Here is an 18,082-nt window from a genome sequence, read left to right on the forward strand (position 1 = left end):
TTGTGGCCAGCAAAATAGGTAGACACTGTGCTACAGAAATCCACCACAGAATTGCTTTCTTCTTCTGAAAAGGCAGGAGCTGACAGCACTTAGTGGTATAAAAATCAGTCGCTGGTGGCTACAACTAAGTAGCAACTATCCGAGTACCAGGAAGTAGGTAATCTTAATTCAAAACATATGCAACTCCACATGTTCATAATTGTGTGTTTGACCACTTCACAGACCAGAGAAAGAGAAAAGCAGAAACTTGGCCAGAAGATGGGAGCATGGGGAAGAGGAAAGTAGAAACTGAGCAAAACCTTTTTTTTATTCTCTTGTGACATTGTTCAAGTACATAAACCTAAGCAAGGAGTACGTAGGATGAAAAGTCAACTAGATTTTAAATATTCCTTACACATTCACAGAAGAAAAAAAGACTGGAAATCATCTCATCTGTGTCCTAAAGCTGGATCAGATGTACTGTAAGTAATTTCTGACAGATTATTTGCTTAACTTGTAATGATTTCTAGTTCTGGAGCCCCCACAACCTCTCCAGCCAGCCTGCTGGGGGGCTGCACTGTCCCTAGTGTCAGATAGCTTTCCTGCGCTTAAACCAAGCCTTGCTGCATTACTTCCTATCTATCATGGACATGGGAAACAAGCTACTCCTTCATTTTCCCGAGGGTCTTTTAGGTATTGCAACAACAGTTTGCATGTTACCTGAAGTCTCTTATATTATCCTCTGTGTTGGAATGGTACAGCCTCTGTATCATCAAGCTGGACCTTTGTGATACTATATACACAGGGAAAGTGATATCTTTCCTGGAGAGTAGAGCATACAAGCCTGGCAAGTTAAAATACTGCATGCTGACTGTGAAACTATCCTCTTGCTCATGGTGTGCTGTTGTATGCGCATTTGTGGATGCAGTCAGATCTGCTCCCTAGATGACAAATATGGAACTATTCTTTAGCTGTCACCCACAAAATTTCTCAATTGCATAGCAAAAGAGGAAATCTACCCTTGAGCTGGTTCAACCCCAAAGAAAATAAATTGTTGACTGCTTCTTGTCTCCACTGAATTCATATGAGGGATAAGCAGTAAAGTACAACACGGATGGCTCTGTGGCAATTCAAGGTGATGCAAATGGAGCAGCCATGGAGTCTGCTTGAGATAATGACATTCCTGATCAAGCTTGCAGTGAGATGACTTTCCCTACCTGCAAGCCTCTGGGTACAGATGGATGCAGACTTTCCATTTATCTCAGCTTTTAAGGTGTCCAGCTGAAGATGGCCTAGGGATTTTCTTCTCAGAGGACTATGAATTGAACCGAGAAAATCTGTAGTCTCCAGTGACGTCATGCATTTAAGATTACTCATTGCTTCTGAAAATGTACCCCATAAACTTTTTCTACATAAATGTCTGTTCTCCATTTGTTGGTTCTTCCTCCTGATGCAATGTTAGTACATGTCCGACACATCTCCTAAATTACTTTTAAAGGGATGAAGGTTTACTTTTAAAAGCAGAACAGAAGCTGATCCCTCCAGATTAGGATTTACTATTTTTCTTAACTTCTCTCTGTTGTCCCTGATACGTATACAGTGCAAGACGCTGTTGCAGGATGGTTACCACATAAAATACTTTTACACTGTTATTGAAGATGGTGACATTTTGGTTTCTAGAACACAATGTTTCCATATATCAATTTCCATATATCAATTTCTATATATCGGGATTGAAAATTTTCTGCTTTTTCTAGGTGGTGAAACCCTGTTTTGGCTTGGACGTAGCTTGTGGCTGTGACCCAGAAAGAGGGTACTTGACTTGCCATAATGCCACAGTCAGCTTTAATTTTAAAGTTATCATCATACCCTACAGCCATTCTAGATGTATTTCTAGTGAAGAAAGACCACCCTTTGGTTGCTTGCCAATGACAACAATGGAAAGGCCTTTTTTTTTATTTTTTAATTCAAGCTGAAGGCAGCCTGATAAAATGCAGTTTCTGCAATTTGTTGAATTATTAAACTATGCAGAAATTATTAATCATTCTAAACATGAGAAATAACTCATGGGTTTCTTCTCTTGGTCTCACTCAACTTCAACTGCCCTCTTTGAATTAATCCCCAAAGACAATTATTATTTATATTACAGCAACACCTAGAGGTTCCTAATGAAATCAGGGCGCTATTGCACAAACTACTGTACACACCTACAGAAAGGCACGATCCTGCCTTATATTCTGTAGTCCAAATTGTTCAGGAAGAGAAAGATGAGCAGAGGAAGCAGTAGGAGCCAAGGCAAGAGCACACACACACACTCACACAGGTCATAGTGCTTGGACAGACCTTTGGCACCTAAATGTGAGCCCAACCATTTCACCGTCCTTCTCTCAGACATCACAGCCAAGACCAGACGGACATCACTGCTGCACTGATACCAGGAGCCAAGCTGCAGGAAACAGAGTGCCGGGGTAGTCCCCACAGTCACCAGCAGAAGAAAACCACCTATTAGGGCAAATACACCCAAGACTCAACATTATCACATCCCAGGAGGATTTTTGAGCCCAGTGCAGTGGTAGGAAGGAGTGTGAGGAAGGACAGTAGTTTGGCAGTGGTTTTGCTTACCAAAACATATTGCAAGAGCTCTGCTTCTGCTGTTTAGTCTGTGGTTACTGTTTTGGAACTGACCAGTGAAAAATCTCTGGTCTTGTTTTCTCCCACACCGCTTGGGGTTAAAGAGGGCTGCAAAATGTAACAAGGTTTGGAAATCACCCAGCAGCGTTCATTTGTTGTTGTCTCCAGCCTTTATTAGTGGAAAGAGCTTCAGATTTGAGGCTAAATCATGGGTTGGAGATGACAGGAGCAGACAAAAGGCAAGGGGTACCACATCCTACCTGCAAGTTGGATGTGTAACGAGAACGATTTGGAAATACTGCAAAGAGCAAACTGATCCTGGTGGTAGTGTCAATAGCCTCCCCTGTGAGCACTAATTATATTATTACGAAAACAGACTAACACAAAACTCAAGCACAGAAACATACATTTAAGATCTGGCCTCATGCCAGTGTGCTCGAGGCACATTCTTCATACCAGCTGAATTATGATACTGCGTTATTTGTTTTGCTAGTGTGCTCAGGAGCACTAATCATCAACCCGCATCCTGCCATGGTCCATGCCACAAAAATACAGAAGACCAACACAACCGCCCACCCCCAAAGAGCTCACACTGCACATGAGATCAGACGCGTACAGAAAGCCTAAGATGGTGTAGCCCAGAAAGATGAGTATTTGTCTCCAGGTATCCACGGTCCAGCTATTGTCAAGGCAGAGAATTTTGAAAGAGGGTTTTGAGGGAGAACAGTGTGACTTTACTGATGCTTCCAGTGAGATTGCCATTAAGGAGGAATATAGATATTTTTAGTTATTTCCCCTCCTGTCTGCAATCCTCTTACTCCATACCTACCAGGTGAAATGTTCCAAAACAAATATATTGCAATCTATTATAAAGAAACAGGTCACTCAGATAAGCATCAACAGTTGCTTGGGAGGAAATAAGAACATTACAAACAATACATCAGGCCCTTCTTTGATGCTTCAAGTTTAAATAATAGCACCTTCCACTTCCTGGATTGCAAATAGCAAGTATTCGCTAAGGATACCTTAGCAATTCACAAAACAGGGAGGAAGGGGAGAACACCCACTTTATTTTTGGCAGATCAGATGATGCTGAAGAACATGTTTGTGCATGTGAGGGGAGTGCAGGAGCATGGGGCCGGAGCCACACGGAGGGGATTTGTGTGCAACGGGAATAAATCTGTGAAAATGTGTAAGTGGAGCTGCAGAAGGAAATCTGCAGCCGCCTGAGCCAGGCGGTTGAATGGCAGAGAGGATGGAGGCTATTTGAATACTGATGTGGCCCTCACTTTCTTCCATTTCCATTAATGACATGCTCATCAAGGGCAAACAATGGGACCGGCTGCCTGCGCCTGTCACACTGTGTGGGTGCTGGGAATGCCAGGCTGTCATCCTGGGGCTGCATTTAGAGACCTGCACGCTAATAAGAAGTGCTCTGTGCCGTCAATGCAGACAGGTGCTTCCGAGGCTGGGACATGCTCCATTCCCTTCCCCTGAAACCCTCCTCTCCCGGCCCCCTGACAGACACCATGAAATGCACAAATTAACAGCCCCATCATGTTGGGCTGCTGCTGCCTGCGGTGAAAGCAGAAAATCAAGTTGTCACCCAGGGTGCAGTGATAAAGCCACAGCCTCATTTCTCTGTTGGTGCCCTATAATAGCAAATGCCAGACAGCTGGATGGATTGGGAGGTTTTAGATTAGGGTCCTGATGCACTTTGGCCACTGAATTAGCAGTTGCTGTTTTCATGCAGATTATTTGTGTGCAAAGCAAACATCTGGAGGAAGCAAAGGCTCCAGGGTCAGATATTCGATGCTTCTTTCCTCTAATGAAGCAGAAATAACAGAAATTATACAGTGCCTTAGAAAAAAAATCCCCCCCATCAATGAAAAAGCAAAAACCCTTCTGGATTTGCCTTTAGAGACCTTCCCAGCAAATGCACAAGCCTGTGTTTGCAGTCATTTGCCCATGGCCAAACTGAACAAGACTCTCAAACCAAGATGAGCTCATAATTTTGCAACAAAGGTGGCTGGAGAAAAGTCACAGCAAGTCTTCCTGGGAAGATAAAGGGGAGGGTGAACTCTCCAAAGGCGTTTTATTTCTATAGCCCAGCATTCCTCTTTAGCTGCAGACTCTTCCCACAACCACCCAAGACTCACCACTATATGAGAGTTTAGCTGCTTTCACACATAAGTAGCTCAGCCACAGGTGAGAACTGACAGCCAGAGCTCAGAATCCAAAGCAGGGGCAAAGCCACCCTGAAACTCCCCTTTTCTCCTCACAAAGGCAGGTACTGGGCTTCTGAATGAAAAACAACGCCAAAATGGAATGAAAAAGCATCATCAACAAGGAAGTGATGGTGACAGAGGCTGACCACACAGACATTTGCCCCGCAGCAGGCGCTGCACCAGCAATAAGCCATGGAGGGGCCTGAGCCCTTCAGACTCCGAGGATTTTAATGACATAACGGCCTGAGAACTTCAACATAAAACAGGAAGAGCAACTAACGAAACTTACAACATAAAACCCCCCTCCTGTCATTTTTATAGTAATAGTAAAACACTTTATTGAATTTATGAGCTACATAATGACTATGAAGAATGTAACTTGAATTAGAACCAACTCAGAAGTATAATATCAACTATAAACCCTTTTCTATTACTCCATCCCTTTATCATCATCCTATCTAGCTCTTTTTAAAAGAAGGAATATCGCGTTCTTCAAAATTTAGTCTGAGATCCATCTCCTAACTTCTCAATAAATCAAGCAAACCCCAAGCGTCTGTAATGGACAAGGAGCCAAAAAAATCAAGGCATGGCCCAGGAACAGGTTTTATAGCTAGAGTTAAGAAATCATTGAAAAACAAAAAAGCAAGTACTTCTGTGAAGGTTGCGCCTGGGAAGGTGCAGGTAATATTCTGAGGGGTTTGGTTGTGAAGCTGCGTAGCAAGGCGCAGCATGGCATTGTTAGACGGTTCAGACTCCAAAATACAAGTAAGCAGTGCAGACCTTCAAAAGAAAAGCACAACCCCACAACGCACCCCTGTGCAGGTGGGAAGTCCATTTAGGAGCAGATGCATTAGCAGGACTTTGAAGCACCCTCTCCGGAGCCCTTTCAGTCCCAGGGTTTTGACATAAGCGATAAAATCTGCGCAAAGCCAGAGAATGCATTGAGGGGCTGTTTATATCCAGATCCATTATTTTTGCGGAGGAGTTTGTAAATGAATGATTGCGGGGGAGGGAAATGTACATAACACAGCTAAAGCAGCATGTTTTACTGTGTTTTCTGATTCCATTTTACTCCTTTAGTCTCTCCGGTCCCCAAGGATTTTTCTGAAGGGGCGATAAAATAAAATGGGTGAAACAAAGCCATAAGCCAGTTAAGTCTGAAAGACATGTCATCTCATCTAAAAAGAAGAAACGGACCATTTCCATGCCTAGGGCTGACAGCAACGCCTGAGCTAGCAATAGCGCTATTCCATTTGATTTATAGAATAATGGGGTGACAAATGATGACAAAAATAAACTTTTACTGCACTGAACTGCTCCTTTATTTATGAAATTTGGCCAAGTAGTGAAATCTTTTATCTGCAAGTTGTAACATGGAGTGGAAACGAGCGATTATGGTGTGGTAATAGTAATCCAGTGATGGAGGCCGAGTCAGTTGGAAATGGATTGAGGTAAAATAACTACCGCACCATGATAAATGTGAACAGCGCTTTGCTGACAGATGATCTAACAGGTGTTCATAACAACTATATAAGAGGATTTATTTATGACTAGCCACAGCCGCAGCACTGTAAATCAACTCCAGCAGCTGCACACCGCTGAAACCAAGTCCCTGATGGAGAAACAGTGCAAGAACCCAAAAGAACACAATTCACTCCAGAATCTTAATCATCAAATAACGTGTTTTTTTAAGCAATTACACCACAGTGCAGAAATCAGAATGACTTTCAATTACGTCAAGCTAAGTCACCAACTAACTTTGCCCAAATCCAGGCATTGGCAGAGGCCTGCAGATCCATTTGGAGCAGAACAGTTTCTTTTGGACCTGGTGTCAAAGTGCCTTTTTATTATTTTTTTTTTTTTCCTGATAAAATAAGCCACTTTGGTGCTTTTATGACATGGTGCTGAGAAGGTAAGGGCAAGAACAGCAGGGGCTCCTATCTGCCTCACCAGGGTGTAATCCGTCTTCCAAACGTTTGGAGGGCTGCGCTCCAAGCCCCCTCAGTGAAATGGACTGATCACCAAAACCAACCCCAAATCCCACCAAAATACTGTTGCCTCACAGAAAAGGTTATGAAGTCTTTAAACCCAAATCATCCTGCTGATTTTCTTTAGAGCATTGATCTGCAAACATTTGAAGACAGACAGCTGAGGTACCAAGTGGGATTGATACCTATTTTTTGCCAGAATTGGAAAAAAAGTCTAAAAAAATAACTGAATTGGTAATTCTTTCATCTCTTTAACCTCCCTCACAACTGATGTTTTAGAGTCATACTGAATACCATTTACTTTCCAAACAAAATTCAGCAAGTGCCGGTACGCTGTGCATTGCTGGTGCACACGCAGAGGGCAACTAAATCATAGAATCATAGAATGGTTTGGGTTGGAATGGACCTTGAAGATCATCTAATTCCAACCCCCTGCCATGGGCAGGGACATCTCACCCCAGACAAGGTTGCTCAAAGCCCCATCCAGCCTGGCCTTGAACACCTCCAGGGATGGGGCCTCAACAACCTCTCTGGGCAACCTGTGCTAGTGCCTTACCACCCTCAAAGTGAAAAAATTCTTCCTAATATCTATTCTAAATCTACCCTCTTCTAGTTTGAGGCCATTCCCCCTCATCCTGTCATTACATGCGCTTGTAAAAAGTGCCTCCCCAGCTCTCCTGCAGGCTTCCTTTAGGTACAGGAAGGCCGCTATAAGGTGTCCCCGGAGCCTTCTCTTCTCCAGACTGAACAACCCCAAACATCCTCACTCAAATATACAAAACCAGGGCAAACCAAAATGAAGTAATAGGAAATAATAAATACTGTGGGATCAAATTATTCTGCATGTGAAAGACCATCTGTAAAGAGAGGGAACTGTGCCCTGCAGCAAGGTATGTTATATACAAGCCTCCAGGCACCGCTTAGGAGAAGATGAGGGGGTCTGCAGTGTCCCAGGGCAGAGCCAGCCGCCCCTTGTAAAGATGCAGCCCTGGCGCCCACTCACATGGGTCTGCTGGGGGCCACCAGGAGCAGAGGCTGTCACCACAGAGAGGCCCTGCGCCTGGGCAAATCCTCCCGGGGACAGCAGGAGGCTGCTCAGCCCACACCTCCCCTCCGCTTGGGATTTAATTACAAACCCCCCAATTAAAGCTGCAGCCCTTTCTGGAGGCCGTTTTCCCACACAATTCCTGCCTCTGTGGCCCGGGGAAGGGGGCTTTGCCGCTTCTCCTCCAGCCCGCCTGCCTCCCTCCTTCACCCAGGCCAGCTGCTGGCACCTGAGGCCTCTCTGGGTGGCTGCAGGGTGAGCAGAGGCCGCCCCACCTGCCCTCTGCAGCCACAGCTATGGAGCTTTAACTCAAGGGGTGCCTGTGGCTACTACTGCCTGCCAGCCTCCCTGGCTGCCTGGGCCTCAGAGCCCTGTGAACACGGACAGCCTGCAGCTGCTGGTGGTGCTGGGGGGCAGCTGTTTTGCTCAGATGTGACGTGTTGCAGAAGGAGAAGAGCTGATGCTGCCTTTCCCAAGGCTCCTGCCCTTCCTGTGCCTCCCCTGCCCACTCTGCTACAGGTGCTCTGCAGGGATGTGCTGTGAGCCCAAGCTGGTGGGTGTCCCACGGTCCACGACACGGCTGAAGCTCTGCAGGGTGGCTGGAACCACCAGGCCACTGCCTCACTTTTACTGGCCATCTCCCTCACCTGACAGCCATTTGCCATGGCTAGCAGCTGAATGGCTGCTGGTCGTGGCTGGTGCAAGAAGTGGCCTTTCACCACCTTTCCACCATCTGCCCAGGGTCCACCAGTATTTTTACAGGGCAGGAGGGAGACAAGGACCTGAGCCCACTGACAGCTCTTGCTCTTCCTTGAAGGAGCAAGGTGACTCATCAGCTGTTTTTGCAAGGCTTAGTCTAAATCCTTCCCATCAAGGAGAAAAAACAGGTCTGGGTTGAGCCAGAGGAAGGCATGGAGATGTGGATGGTGGCTCGCAACATCAGGGTGAGAAGGGGCTGGGACATGGAGAGGACAGGAAAAGCAGCGGTGGAGCCCACAAAACTAATTTTTGCCCTCTCTTACACGTGCACAATGAGAAAAAGGAGTTTAGAATAACACTATTTGTAAAGATACGTGTATATGCACCAGAATGTACACAGGGACTTAAGTGGATCCGGATTTGGGGCAGTATGGTCACAGCATGGGCTCAGAGTTACCAGCCACTGAAGAGCAGTTCACCTCATACCTTCTGAAGAAAAAACAGCTGTGGGACTGGAAATGCAGTGGTGTTCACCATCTCTTTCTCTTCCAAACAGGTTCACTGGACTGTGCTACATAAAGCACAAGTATACCAGGTAAGAGGAAAATAACCTGAACAGAAGCATTGCTTTTATCAGGGGTTGTGCACAAAAGCTCCTATCAGCAATGAAACCACACTATGCAAACACAGCAAAGCCTGGTGTCTGCATCACAAAACATTTAATATAACATACAAATGTTGTAAGAACACACACTTTATGATAAAACAAACAAAAGTATGCAGAAGAGGAGGAAGACAGACTGATAGAAAATGAAGGGAACAGAGTCCAATCCTCATACGCTGTTTCATGCACACACTGAAAGTCAGATGAGGGCTTGGAAGGATTCAACTTACCTGAACATTGCTTACCAGAATCCTTGTTAGGGAATTTAAGTGCTATGTTAATTTTAACAAGCATATAAGACGTTGTATGCAAAACCAGACAGTTCAGTAATTGAATATTTTTTAAAAAGAATTAATACTAATTATGGTAATGGACCATTGCAAAACAAAGTGTGCAAAAGGATTTCATCCTATCACCAAATATCAGTAATTAGCCAAAGCTTCAGATGAAGAGGATTTAGAGCTTTTATGGGTTTTGTATCATATTCAATACATATCTGTATATTCCTTTGCTAATGTACATTTCCAGTTTTCTTCCACTTTTAGTAAACATCATATTACCTTGTGACAGTGGATGACCAGAGCTTAAGTACATGTTGTATTTAAAAACAGGGAAAAAAAAGTTAATTTCTTCCTCCAATTTACATATATTGCTTTAGAAATGTTACAGAAAGCCACCTTGTTCCTGAGTTAGTAGAAATGATCATCAGGAAAGCCCAATTTATCTTTTCTATGCCATTCATTATTTCATATCCTGTATCATGTCCCTGCTCTAAAAACACTTTCATTATTTCCACTATCCTTTCACATGGTATTCTATTTATATCTTCCATTATTTTGTTCCTAGCTCTAGACCCATTTCTGTTTGCCATTTTTCTTCAGAAATTACTTACCAGAATTAAAGCAGAGTATGCAGGGAAAAAAATATATTATCCTTTTATACAGCATCATAAAATGTGAAAGGAAAATAAGAGGGAAAAAAATTGTTATTTTCACCGTCGTGCATCAAGCCTGTGTTTATATTCTGCCATCCATAGCAACATAACAACACTTCCCTGTACCCTATTCTTTCCAGATGGTTTGAGTTATTTTGGAATAACTGAATTTGAAAGTTCAGTTTTTTAAAAAAAAAAAAAAGAAAAAAGAGAAAAAAAACCCTCCTCCTCTTTACAAGAGGGAATATGTGTGTGTTGAAACAACCAGGAAGCAAAGATGAGGTAAACTGTTGATCTCTCACTACACAGAAACTTTCTCACCTGTTTGCCCTTGCTCTTGTTGCATAATTCTTCAATCCATAATTAGTGGCATTGGTTTTAAAGCTTTGACTAGATCACAACAATCTCGGAGTCTCTCTGAGTTTTACTTACCTTGGGCGTGAGTGGATTAAACAGTTAATAAAATTATACCAAAATTTCCTATTTATGATAAAGTATTTCAGTTTGTAGCTGCTATTGATTTTCCTGTGTCTCTGCAGGTTCTGTTGCATTTGAACCCTTCATTATCTAAGTAATTAACCCTCACCTACCACTCCCTAAACTAAACCTCAGTACAATTCCCTAACCATCTTAGCAAAACCCACCTCACCAGGACTGCAATACTATGCTTTAGCCATGCTCCTGCATCCTGAGTCGTGTATGCAGGTATGTTCCGAGGCTGCCCAGGTCTAGATTTTTGCCAAAGCCAGGTGCTTCTCAAAGTGCAGCTCCTGCTGAAAAGCCTGCCCACAGAGGTAGGAGCTGCTGCCACTTGGTACAAGCAAATCACTCTGAAGTGAATTCTAGATTGCAATTTAGACTAGTCATCTACTTCATATCCTAATAACCTTTAATATGGCTCTATAAATGATGAAAAGTATGGAAGAAAGTGAATAAAAATGATATAAGGCAAAATCAAGAAAATATTGTTAACTACTGCTAGCTGGCTGAAGTATGACTGAGTGCAACTTCCACTATTAATATGACAGGTGCATGTGCTCATGTTTAGGTTCCTGAAGATCGGAGCTTTATTGCACGCAGAGATCTTTTACTATTTAAATATCTGTCTTTAAAGAAAGTTTTCCAATTTACTATTTGGGGAAGGCAGCATAAATTTTCCAATCACATTGTCAGCCCAGATACCTGAATCAAGAGTTATTGAACCACTGGACCAAGTCACAAAGTGGTAAAAAATGTAAATTTATACCAGAAGCTCCCCAAATATCCTTACATGTTTTTGGAAACACGTTTCTGGCCTTCACTATTGAAGTGTATGAAGTACTCTAGGGAGGCAGAAATTACTCAGCAATGTGTGTGAATTACATAGCATTAGTATGCTTTCCCTTGATTTATACTGTGGTACAAGAAACAATTCCTATCTGTTCCCCTTTACAAAAATGGCTGAACGTTTTGCAGTTCAGCCTTTTCTCAGGAAGTGTATTTCTGCACCTTTACCTCACCACCTTCTCACTGACTCTTAATATCAAATACCATCTAGACCAATCTGCATTTTCTCTGAGATGATGGCATTTTCTACAATGAGTAATTTTTCATCTCTTTGAATAACTTTTACATCACACTTGAAAAACAATATTTAAGAAAAAACTTATTGCAGGATTAGGACTTCAGAAAATAATGTAAATGTTGATTAAGAACATGTACATTTCTGTTGAGGGCATAAGACTCCTGTTTCTTCATCTGAGAAGTACCAGTATATTTTGAGTGCTAGCAAAACCTAGAACTACATTTCTCACAGAAGTACAACTTGAATACCTAAAAAAATCAACCCCTCTTCAGAATTTGCCAATAAACTCTGCTACATGTTGGAGCTACCTTTGGTTTTACCAAATTTTAGTAGATTTTAGAAGAATTTTCCAGAGTGCAACAATGCAGCATTTCTGATGAAGCATTTCCTGTCTTCCAGAAAGCTAAACCAAAACACCTCCACTTAGCATCAAAGGGCTGTGCAAGGGTCCTGGTGACAGAGCAAGGGTACAGTTATCCAAATATCTTCTCCAGGTCATGAAAATATCTGTAGCAGAGCCATGAGTTACTAGGAAAAGCCATGTCTGAAGTGAGGAAAACTGATATGAAATGACAAAGCTCAGCATCTTCAGTCCTACCATGTAACCAGAATGTGAAGGGAAGGTCGGCATCAGTGACACCCAGGCTACAGGCAGCAAACTGGGTGCAACACACACTGTATGCCTGTCTCCTCAGTAGATACGGTTAAGAATTTCTCTTTGCCTCAGGCCTGGTTTATGCACAGGTGGGAGAAATTTTAATCTCAGTTTACAATAGAAATTTGAAGCAAAGATGTGAATAATTTATTAAGCTAGATGACAGTATTTGCCACAATAGTCTAATAAACATTTAATATAATAATAATTTCTAATAATTCAATCAGTATTTTATGAGTGGGACAATTTGAAAATAGGCAGTTACTTGCTTTGTTTATTAAAAAAAATGTAACTGCATAGCAGAAAATTACAATAGGAGCACAAAGACTGGCTACTTTCACAAGAACAGTTTGCTGATGCATGTGTAGTGTCGAACCCTGTTAGTATTTACTTTAATTAACCAGTTATCTACAACACTGGCGATCATCATCATTTCTCTGTCAAAACAAGAAAGAGGGAGCCTCTGCTCATAGCACTACTTTATTGGTATCTTAACAGAAATGGTTTAGAAAATGGCAGTAGGCAGGAACAACATTCTTAATAGACGAGTTCAGGTTTACAAGCATTTCCAGAAAGCAAACACCATTTTGCTGTACCTATCGTATTTTTACACTTAGGCAACAAAATCTCTCTGAACCACGTAGTTGTTGTATCTGTTGCCAGAACCTACCTGCCATTTTAACTCAGCTTTCAAGCAGTATGATTTGCCTTGAACTTTATTATCTAGTATTTGTCCACTACAGTGGGGAAAACCGATGGGGAAGAAAGGTAGTGGGGGAAGGGAACAGAGAGGGAAGGACCAGGGTAGAACAAATGGGAAATACATGCAGATAACTGACAGTAAAATATATGTTCTTTGGTTAGCAAGCAGAAAAGGAAAGGACTTGCATACATGATAGATACACACTAGCATTCTAAAGCAGAAGACAAGAATGTCAAGAGTGTATTCTTCCCCCACTGCCAGATGGAAGGGCTATTATTATAAATGAAAGGCAGCAGTAGTGGATGCCAGGCACTTTTGTTGTGTGCCAGATTCTGAAGTCCAGATGTAAGCAGGTTACCCCTGGGACAGGACAGGCTTCAGCTCCCGCAGCAGAACAGAACCAATCACTGTTTTCTCGGTGTTTATGATGAGCTGTGCTGTAGAGCTCTCCTTCAGCTCCACTGTGACTAGCATCAGTGACCCACTGTGCACAGTCTTAGCTGCAAACCTGGAGGGGGAATGAAAAATAAAAAATAAAAAGAAAAAAAATCACAGAGGATCTTAAGGTCAAAGACTGCTAATATTTCTTTCTGCAAAAGTTAAATGAGCTCAAATATAATGAAATGCCTCCAATTTCATTAATGCATTTCAGGGGATAAACCATAAAAACCTCCATAAATTCCGCAGAAATAATTTGTTCAGTATTGTGTAAATATTTTTGCATTTAAGAAGGACAAAAAAGTATGATGCAAAATTGTGTATTTAATAGTACAAACTAGAGTCTATTTAAATAAAATTTTTATGTAAATTCCGATTCTTCAGTTCATCTGCAATACTTGTGCACACCAGCAACTTGAATTCAGCTGTATGGAGTTTTCCATGGAGAACTAGCATTAGTTCCCTACAAAGGAAATAAAAAAAAAAACAAAAAAAAACCAACAAACCAACCTGCAACCAATCAGATAAACAAAAGTTAGGACTAGTGCACCATAACTAAATTCCAAGACATGAAGAACCCACTAATTACACGGAATTAAAAGCAAAACTAGCCTTTTAAGCACCACAATTGACTGAAAAGCCATTTTAGGCACAATGAACTTCTGTCAATCCTGTTAATTCATTCTGCATGCACAGCCAGGCCCAAGAGAGGGGAAGGAAGAGGATGGCAACAGCCTCGTCTTCCATCTTCCACACCGAGCACACCATGCTTTTTTTTTTTTTTTTTTTTTTTGCCTTCCCCCCCTTTCCTCCCCGTGGTTACTTGACAACAACAAAGTTGCTGCACATGGGCTTTTGAAAACACTAACAAGTGTAGAGCAGGTCTGTGACCCCGTCTGACCCCACTTTGCGGGGCCAATCTCCTCTCCTCTTTCTGAATGACACGTGTCTGAATCAGAGCCATCTGCCTCAATTTGCGCAACATCTTCAGCCACAATAGGACCCAGTTAGCCCTGACAACAGCTCACAATACAGAAAAATCAAACTGCTGGGCTGACAGCACGCTGTGGGCTATTCAAGAGCAAACCAACTGGTCAGTGTCTCATGTTTGACAATTAGCATGGGCCTTGCAAAGCGCCTACCCAAGCCCTTGGGGATCTGTTTAATTACCATCAACATAAAGGAGGGAGTTTATCAGGAGATACTCAAAAAACTTCACTCCAGACTTAATTAAAATATTAGCCACTTAAGCAGGAAGCAGGTTCTCTTTAAACGAGAAGTAATTTCTGTCTTTTTTCTTTTTAAACTAAGCATATCAAAATCTCGTAACACATTATACTAATTAAACATGGGGCACTTCTCTAATGTCACCCATCACAGGTCAATCTATTTCTTTTGTCCGGATTATAGATACATTCAAAGACCTCTCCCGTTAATAGGAGGTTCTAAAACAACGTTACTACTATAAAAATTAGCTACTTAGCTAGTTATATCAATGATTTCATCTATTCGCACTGTGATGTAAAAGATCACTATTTCTCTTGTTGATTTTGACAGGGAGATAATTATAGAAACAATAGTCTTATTAGTCACTTTATTTACTTAACAGTTGTGTCTTGGGACAACACAGAAGCAGATTATGCCTGAGTATGCACATAAATAGGTTGGTAGTTGGCACTCCTGCTGTGTTTCATAGCCCCGAGGCTTGATTTTACCCTCTTTTATTAAAACCTGAAAGTGATACAAAGTCAGCATTCTGTGAAAGCCAAGGTGGCCCAAAGCATCAGAGATGAGTTTCGCGCTGATATTTTTACATGTGGATTTGCAAAATCACATAGGGGATCAATAGTACTTTTCCATACCTCTGAACAAAACATGTAAAATCAATAAAACGTGAGTTTGTATGTGGTTTGCAAGGCGCAAAGGATCTGATATGCGGATAATTTTACACAAAGTGTTAGTATGCATAACTAGCAGTGGCTAATCAGTTTGTATCAATGGTCACCGATCTGGAATCGCTTAGTGAGAAAAGAACTGGAACAGAACGGGATGACTTATTTCACCATTAAAAAAGGGTCTATAGAAGAACAACCATACAATGGGTTTAGAACTGCTTTGGAACTTTGGAAATAGTAATTTTTCCCCTTAAAATAGGGATGATTCATAACATAAATATGCTTATATGACCTGTGAAAATGAATACAGTTATAAAAGGAGGAAGCAGTTGACTTTTGGTTAGAAGACAGTAGCAGTAAAACTGATTTGCTAATTATTTAGATATTTGAAATACATCATCATTGAAGGATTTGGTTAATAGCTGTTTCTTTGACTAAGTACATATTATTGCTTTTATATGGTTACTGTTATCATAAGCCCACGTGTATTTTCCGAAATGTGTGTTGTGCTCAACTAAATACTTAGACCAGAAAGCCATTAGAAAAATCTTTCAGCAGCAAAAATTAATCACTCTATATACTAGGTATTTATTCTTTGTGAGAAACTTTTATTTTTCACACAAGGTCAGTAATTATTTTTTACTTTTTCTGAAAGTTGATACTGCCTTAAAGGTTAGAATTTGAATAAAAAAAAACAACAACAAAAAGATAATAAAACCAATCAGAATTCATAGATTGAAATAAGCCTTGGAAAGTGCACTGTAGTACATTAAAATTTAGCTTGTAAATTGGTTGTTTGTAGGTCTGAAAGAAAGAATTTGTCTTATGGACAACTCTTAACGTAAGACATGGTATTATGAGCATGGTTCTGTTGCAATAAAGGATGCATCAGTGAATATGAAGAAAAAGACAGTAAATGAGAATACCCTTCAGAAAACAGAACCAAATATTTACTAGTAGTTTGAAAATGTCTGTTTCTGCGACACTGTAGTTATTTTCTAATTTTCTTTCTGTGATAATATTAATTCTAAACCTGATTTCACATCATAAAAAATATTCAGGAAGATTTGCAGCTGTTAATACTTTTCCCATTTAAAAAAATCAAGACAGATTAGAAACATAATAATGTGAGATATACTTGCTTGTTCTGAGTTTTCCAAATATTTATTTTTTCTTTAAAAAGAATGTTAAATATTCTGAGGCTATGTGACATGCAAAAAAGAGGAGTTCATAGATTATTTTTACATAAATATACTACCTGTCAGTAGGAAAGGAAAGATATATTAAGAAATAAACTCTTAAATCAACATCAATGAGTTACTGTATATTTTTAGAAAGTCATTCAGTCTTTCAAGAGTTAAAAATCAAGTACATATTCTTGGCCACTTTCCATGAATCTAAGATTTGTTAACAATTATTACACAGAAATATTTTATTTATTCTTGATATAAAGGGAAAACACAGAGTATAAGATACTAAAATGTGATAGCATGTGCCAAACACAGGCTTTGTAATGATGACTAGCCTAACTACAGACTAGCAGTTATTTTCCCTTTATTTGTAGACAGAAGATAGCTACAATATACAAGAGAGGTATTTTTATGGGGAAAGGTTATGAATATTCCATGCCAGTGAAAAGACAGTAACAAAGTAAATCACTTAAAATCTGCTCTTTAAAATGCAACCTTTGAGAAACTAAATTTACACCTGAACACTCACTATTGGGATATTTGTTTACAGCAGAGCAGGGTTTGTTACACATAATTCAACAGCACTAAAACATACGTTCTCTCCTGCCGGGTGCTCTTCTTCCTCTTTGATTTTTCTATTCAAGCTAAATTTTCTTCCTTTTCTGTTCTACTGCTTACCAGAAACAGTGACAATGGCCCATGGAGGCTAAAACTTTTTTTTCTCCGCCCTTTCTTTATATCTTGTACATGAAGCCTTCAATTACTGCCTGCTGAAGCAGACAGAATCCTATTAGTAAGAAAGACGATCAGAAGATGCAATGCCCTGCCCTAGCTGTAGAAAAATAATTAGTCCAAAGTTGACAAATGTGTAATCAAGTTATGCAATGAATATAATCAAAGGGGGGAAAAAAAATACCACTGTGAATTAGTCTTCAATTTGTAAATATAAGAATGAAGAACTATGAAGTACCTTTCACTGTATCAATTGGACAACAAAAATATTTATAGTTTCAGTACTCTGAATCTTTACCTTACTCTGATAAATTCTATCTATATACAAGTTCGACTTTATAATTAACATTTCGTCTAAAAATTAGCTAAATTACTAATTACTTGTATTCATTCTCAGAGTAAGCCTTAGAACATGAAAAAAGTATTCAGAATAGCATTATGATGTATTAGTTCTGACTTGGGGATAGAGTAAACTTAATACTAAAACATAAGCAGAAATATATGCACAAAAAAAAGGATCTTTTTCTTAACATGGTGCTTCCAGCCTCTCAGAAAAAAAGCTTGCTTAACATTGGTTATTAATCATAAAATGTTATCAATATTTACCTTAAAAATAATATTATGATAATTTGATGTTTTCTTTTTTCCAGTACTATTTTAACACTATCTTAGAATAAATTGTTCAAAATACCTAATTTATTACCATAATGTAATTATTTGCAATATTAACTATTTTT

At 40.4% G+C, this 18,082-nt stretch overlaps 1 protein-coding gene across 1 annotated transcript in view; it reads right to left on the reverse strand.

The window, feature by feature from the left end:
• Positions 1–12,851: 12,851 nt before the first annotated feature.
• The window catches only part of AP3B1 (adaptor related protein complex 3 subunit beta 1), a 165,135-nt gene continuing 159,904 nt past the window's right edge, over positions 12,852–18,082 (reverse strand). Inside the window, exon 27 of the mRNA XM_082497703.1 lies at positions 12,852–13,598. Coding sequence (XP_082353829.1) covers positions 13,445–13,598 — 154 coding nt within the window. The 3' untranslated portion in view covers positions 12,852–13,444. The remainder of the gene's footprint in view (positions 13,599–18,082) is intronic.

The sequence above is a fragment of the Vanellus vanellus genome (genome assembly GCF_965231255.1).
Source record: "Vanellus vanellus genome assembly, chromosome: Z".
Classification (NCBI taxonomy): Eukaryota; Metazoa; Chordata; class Aves; order Charadriiformes; family Charadriidae; genus Vanellus; species Vanellus vanellus.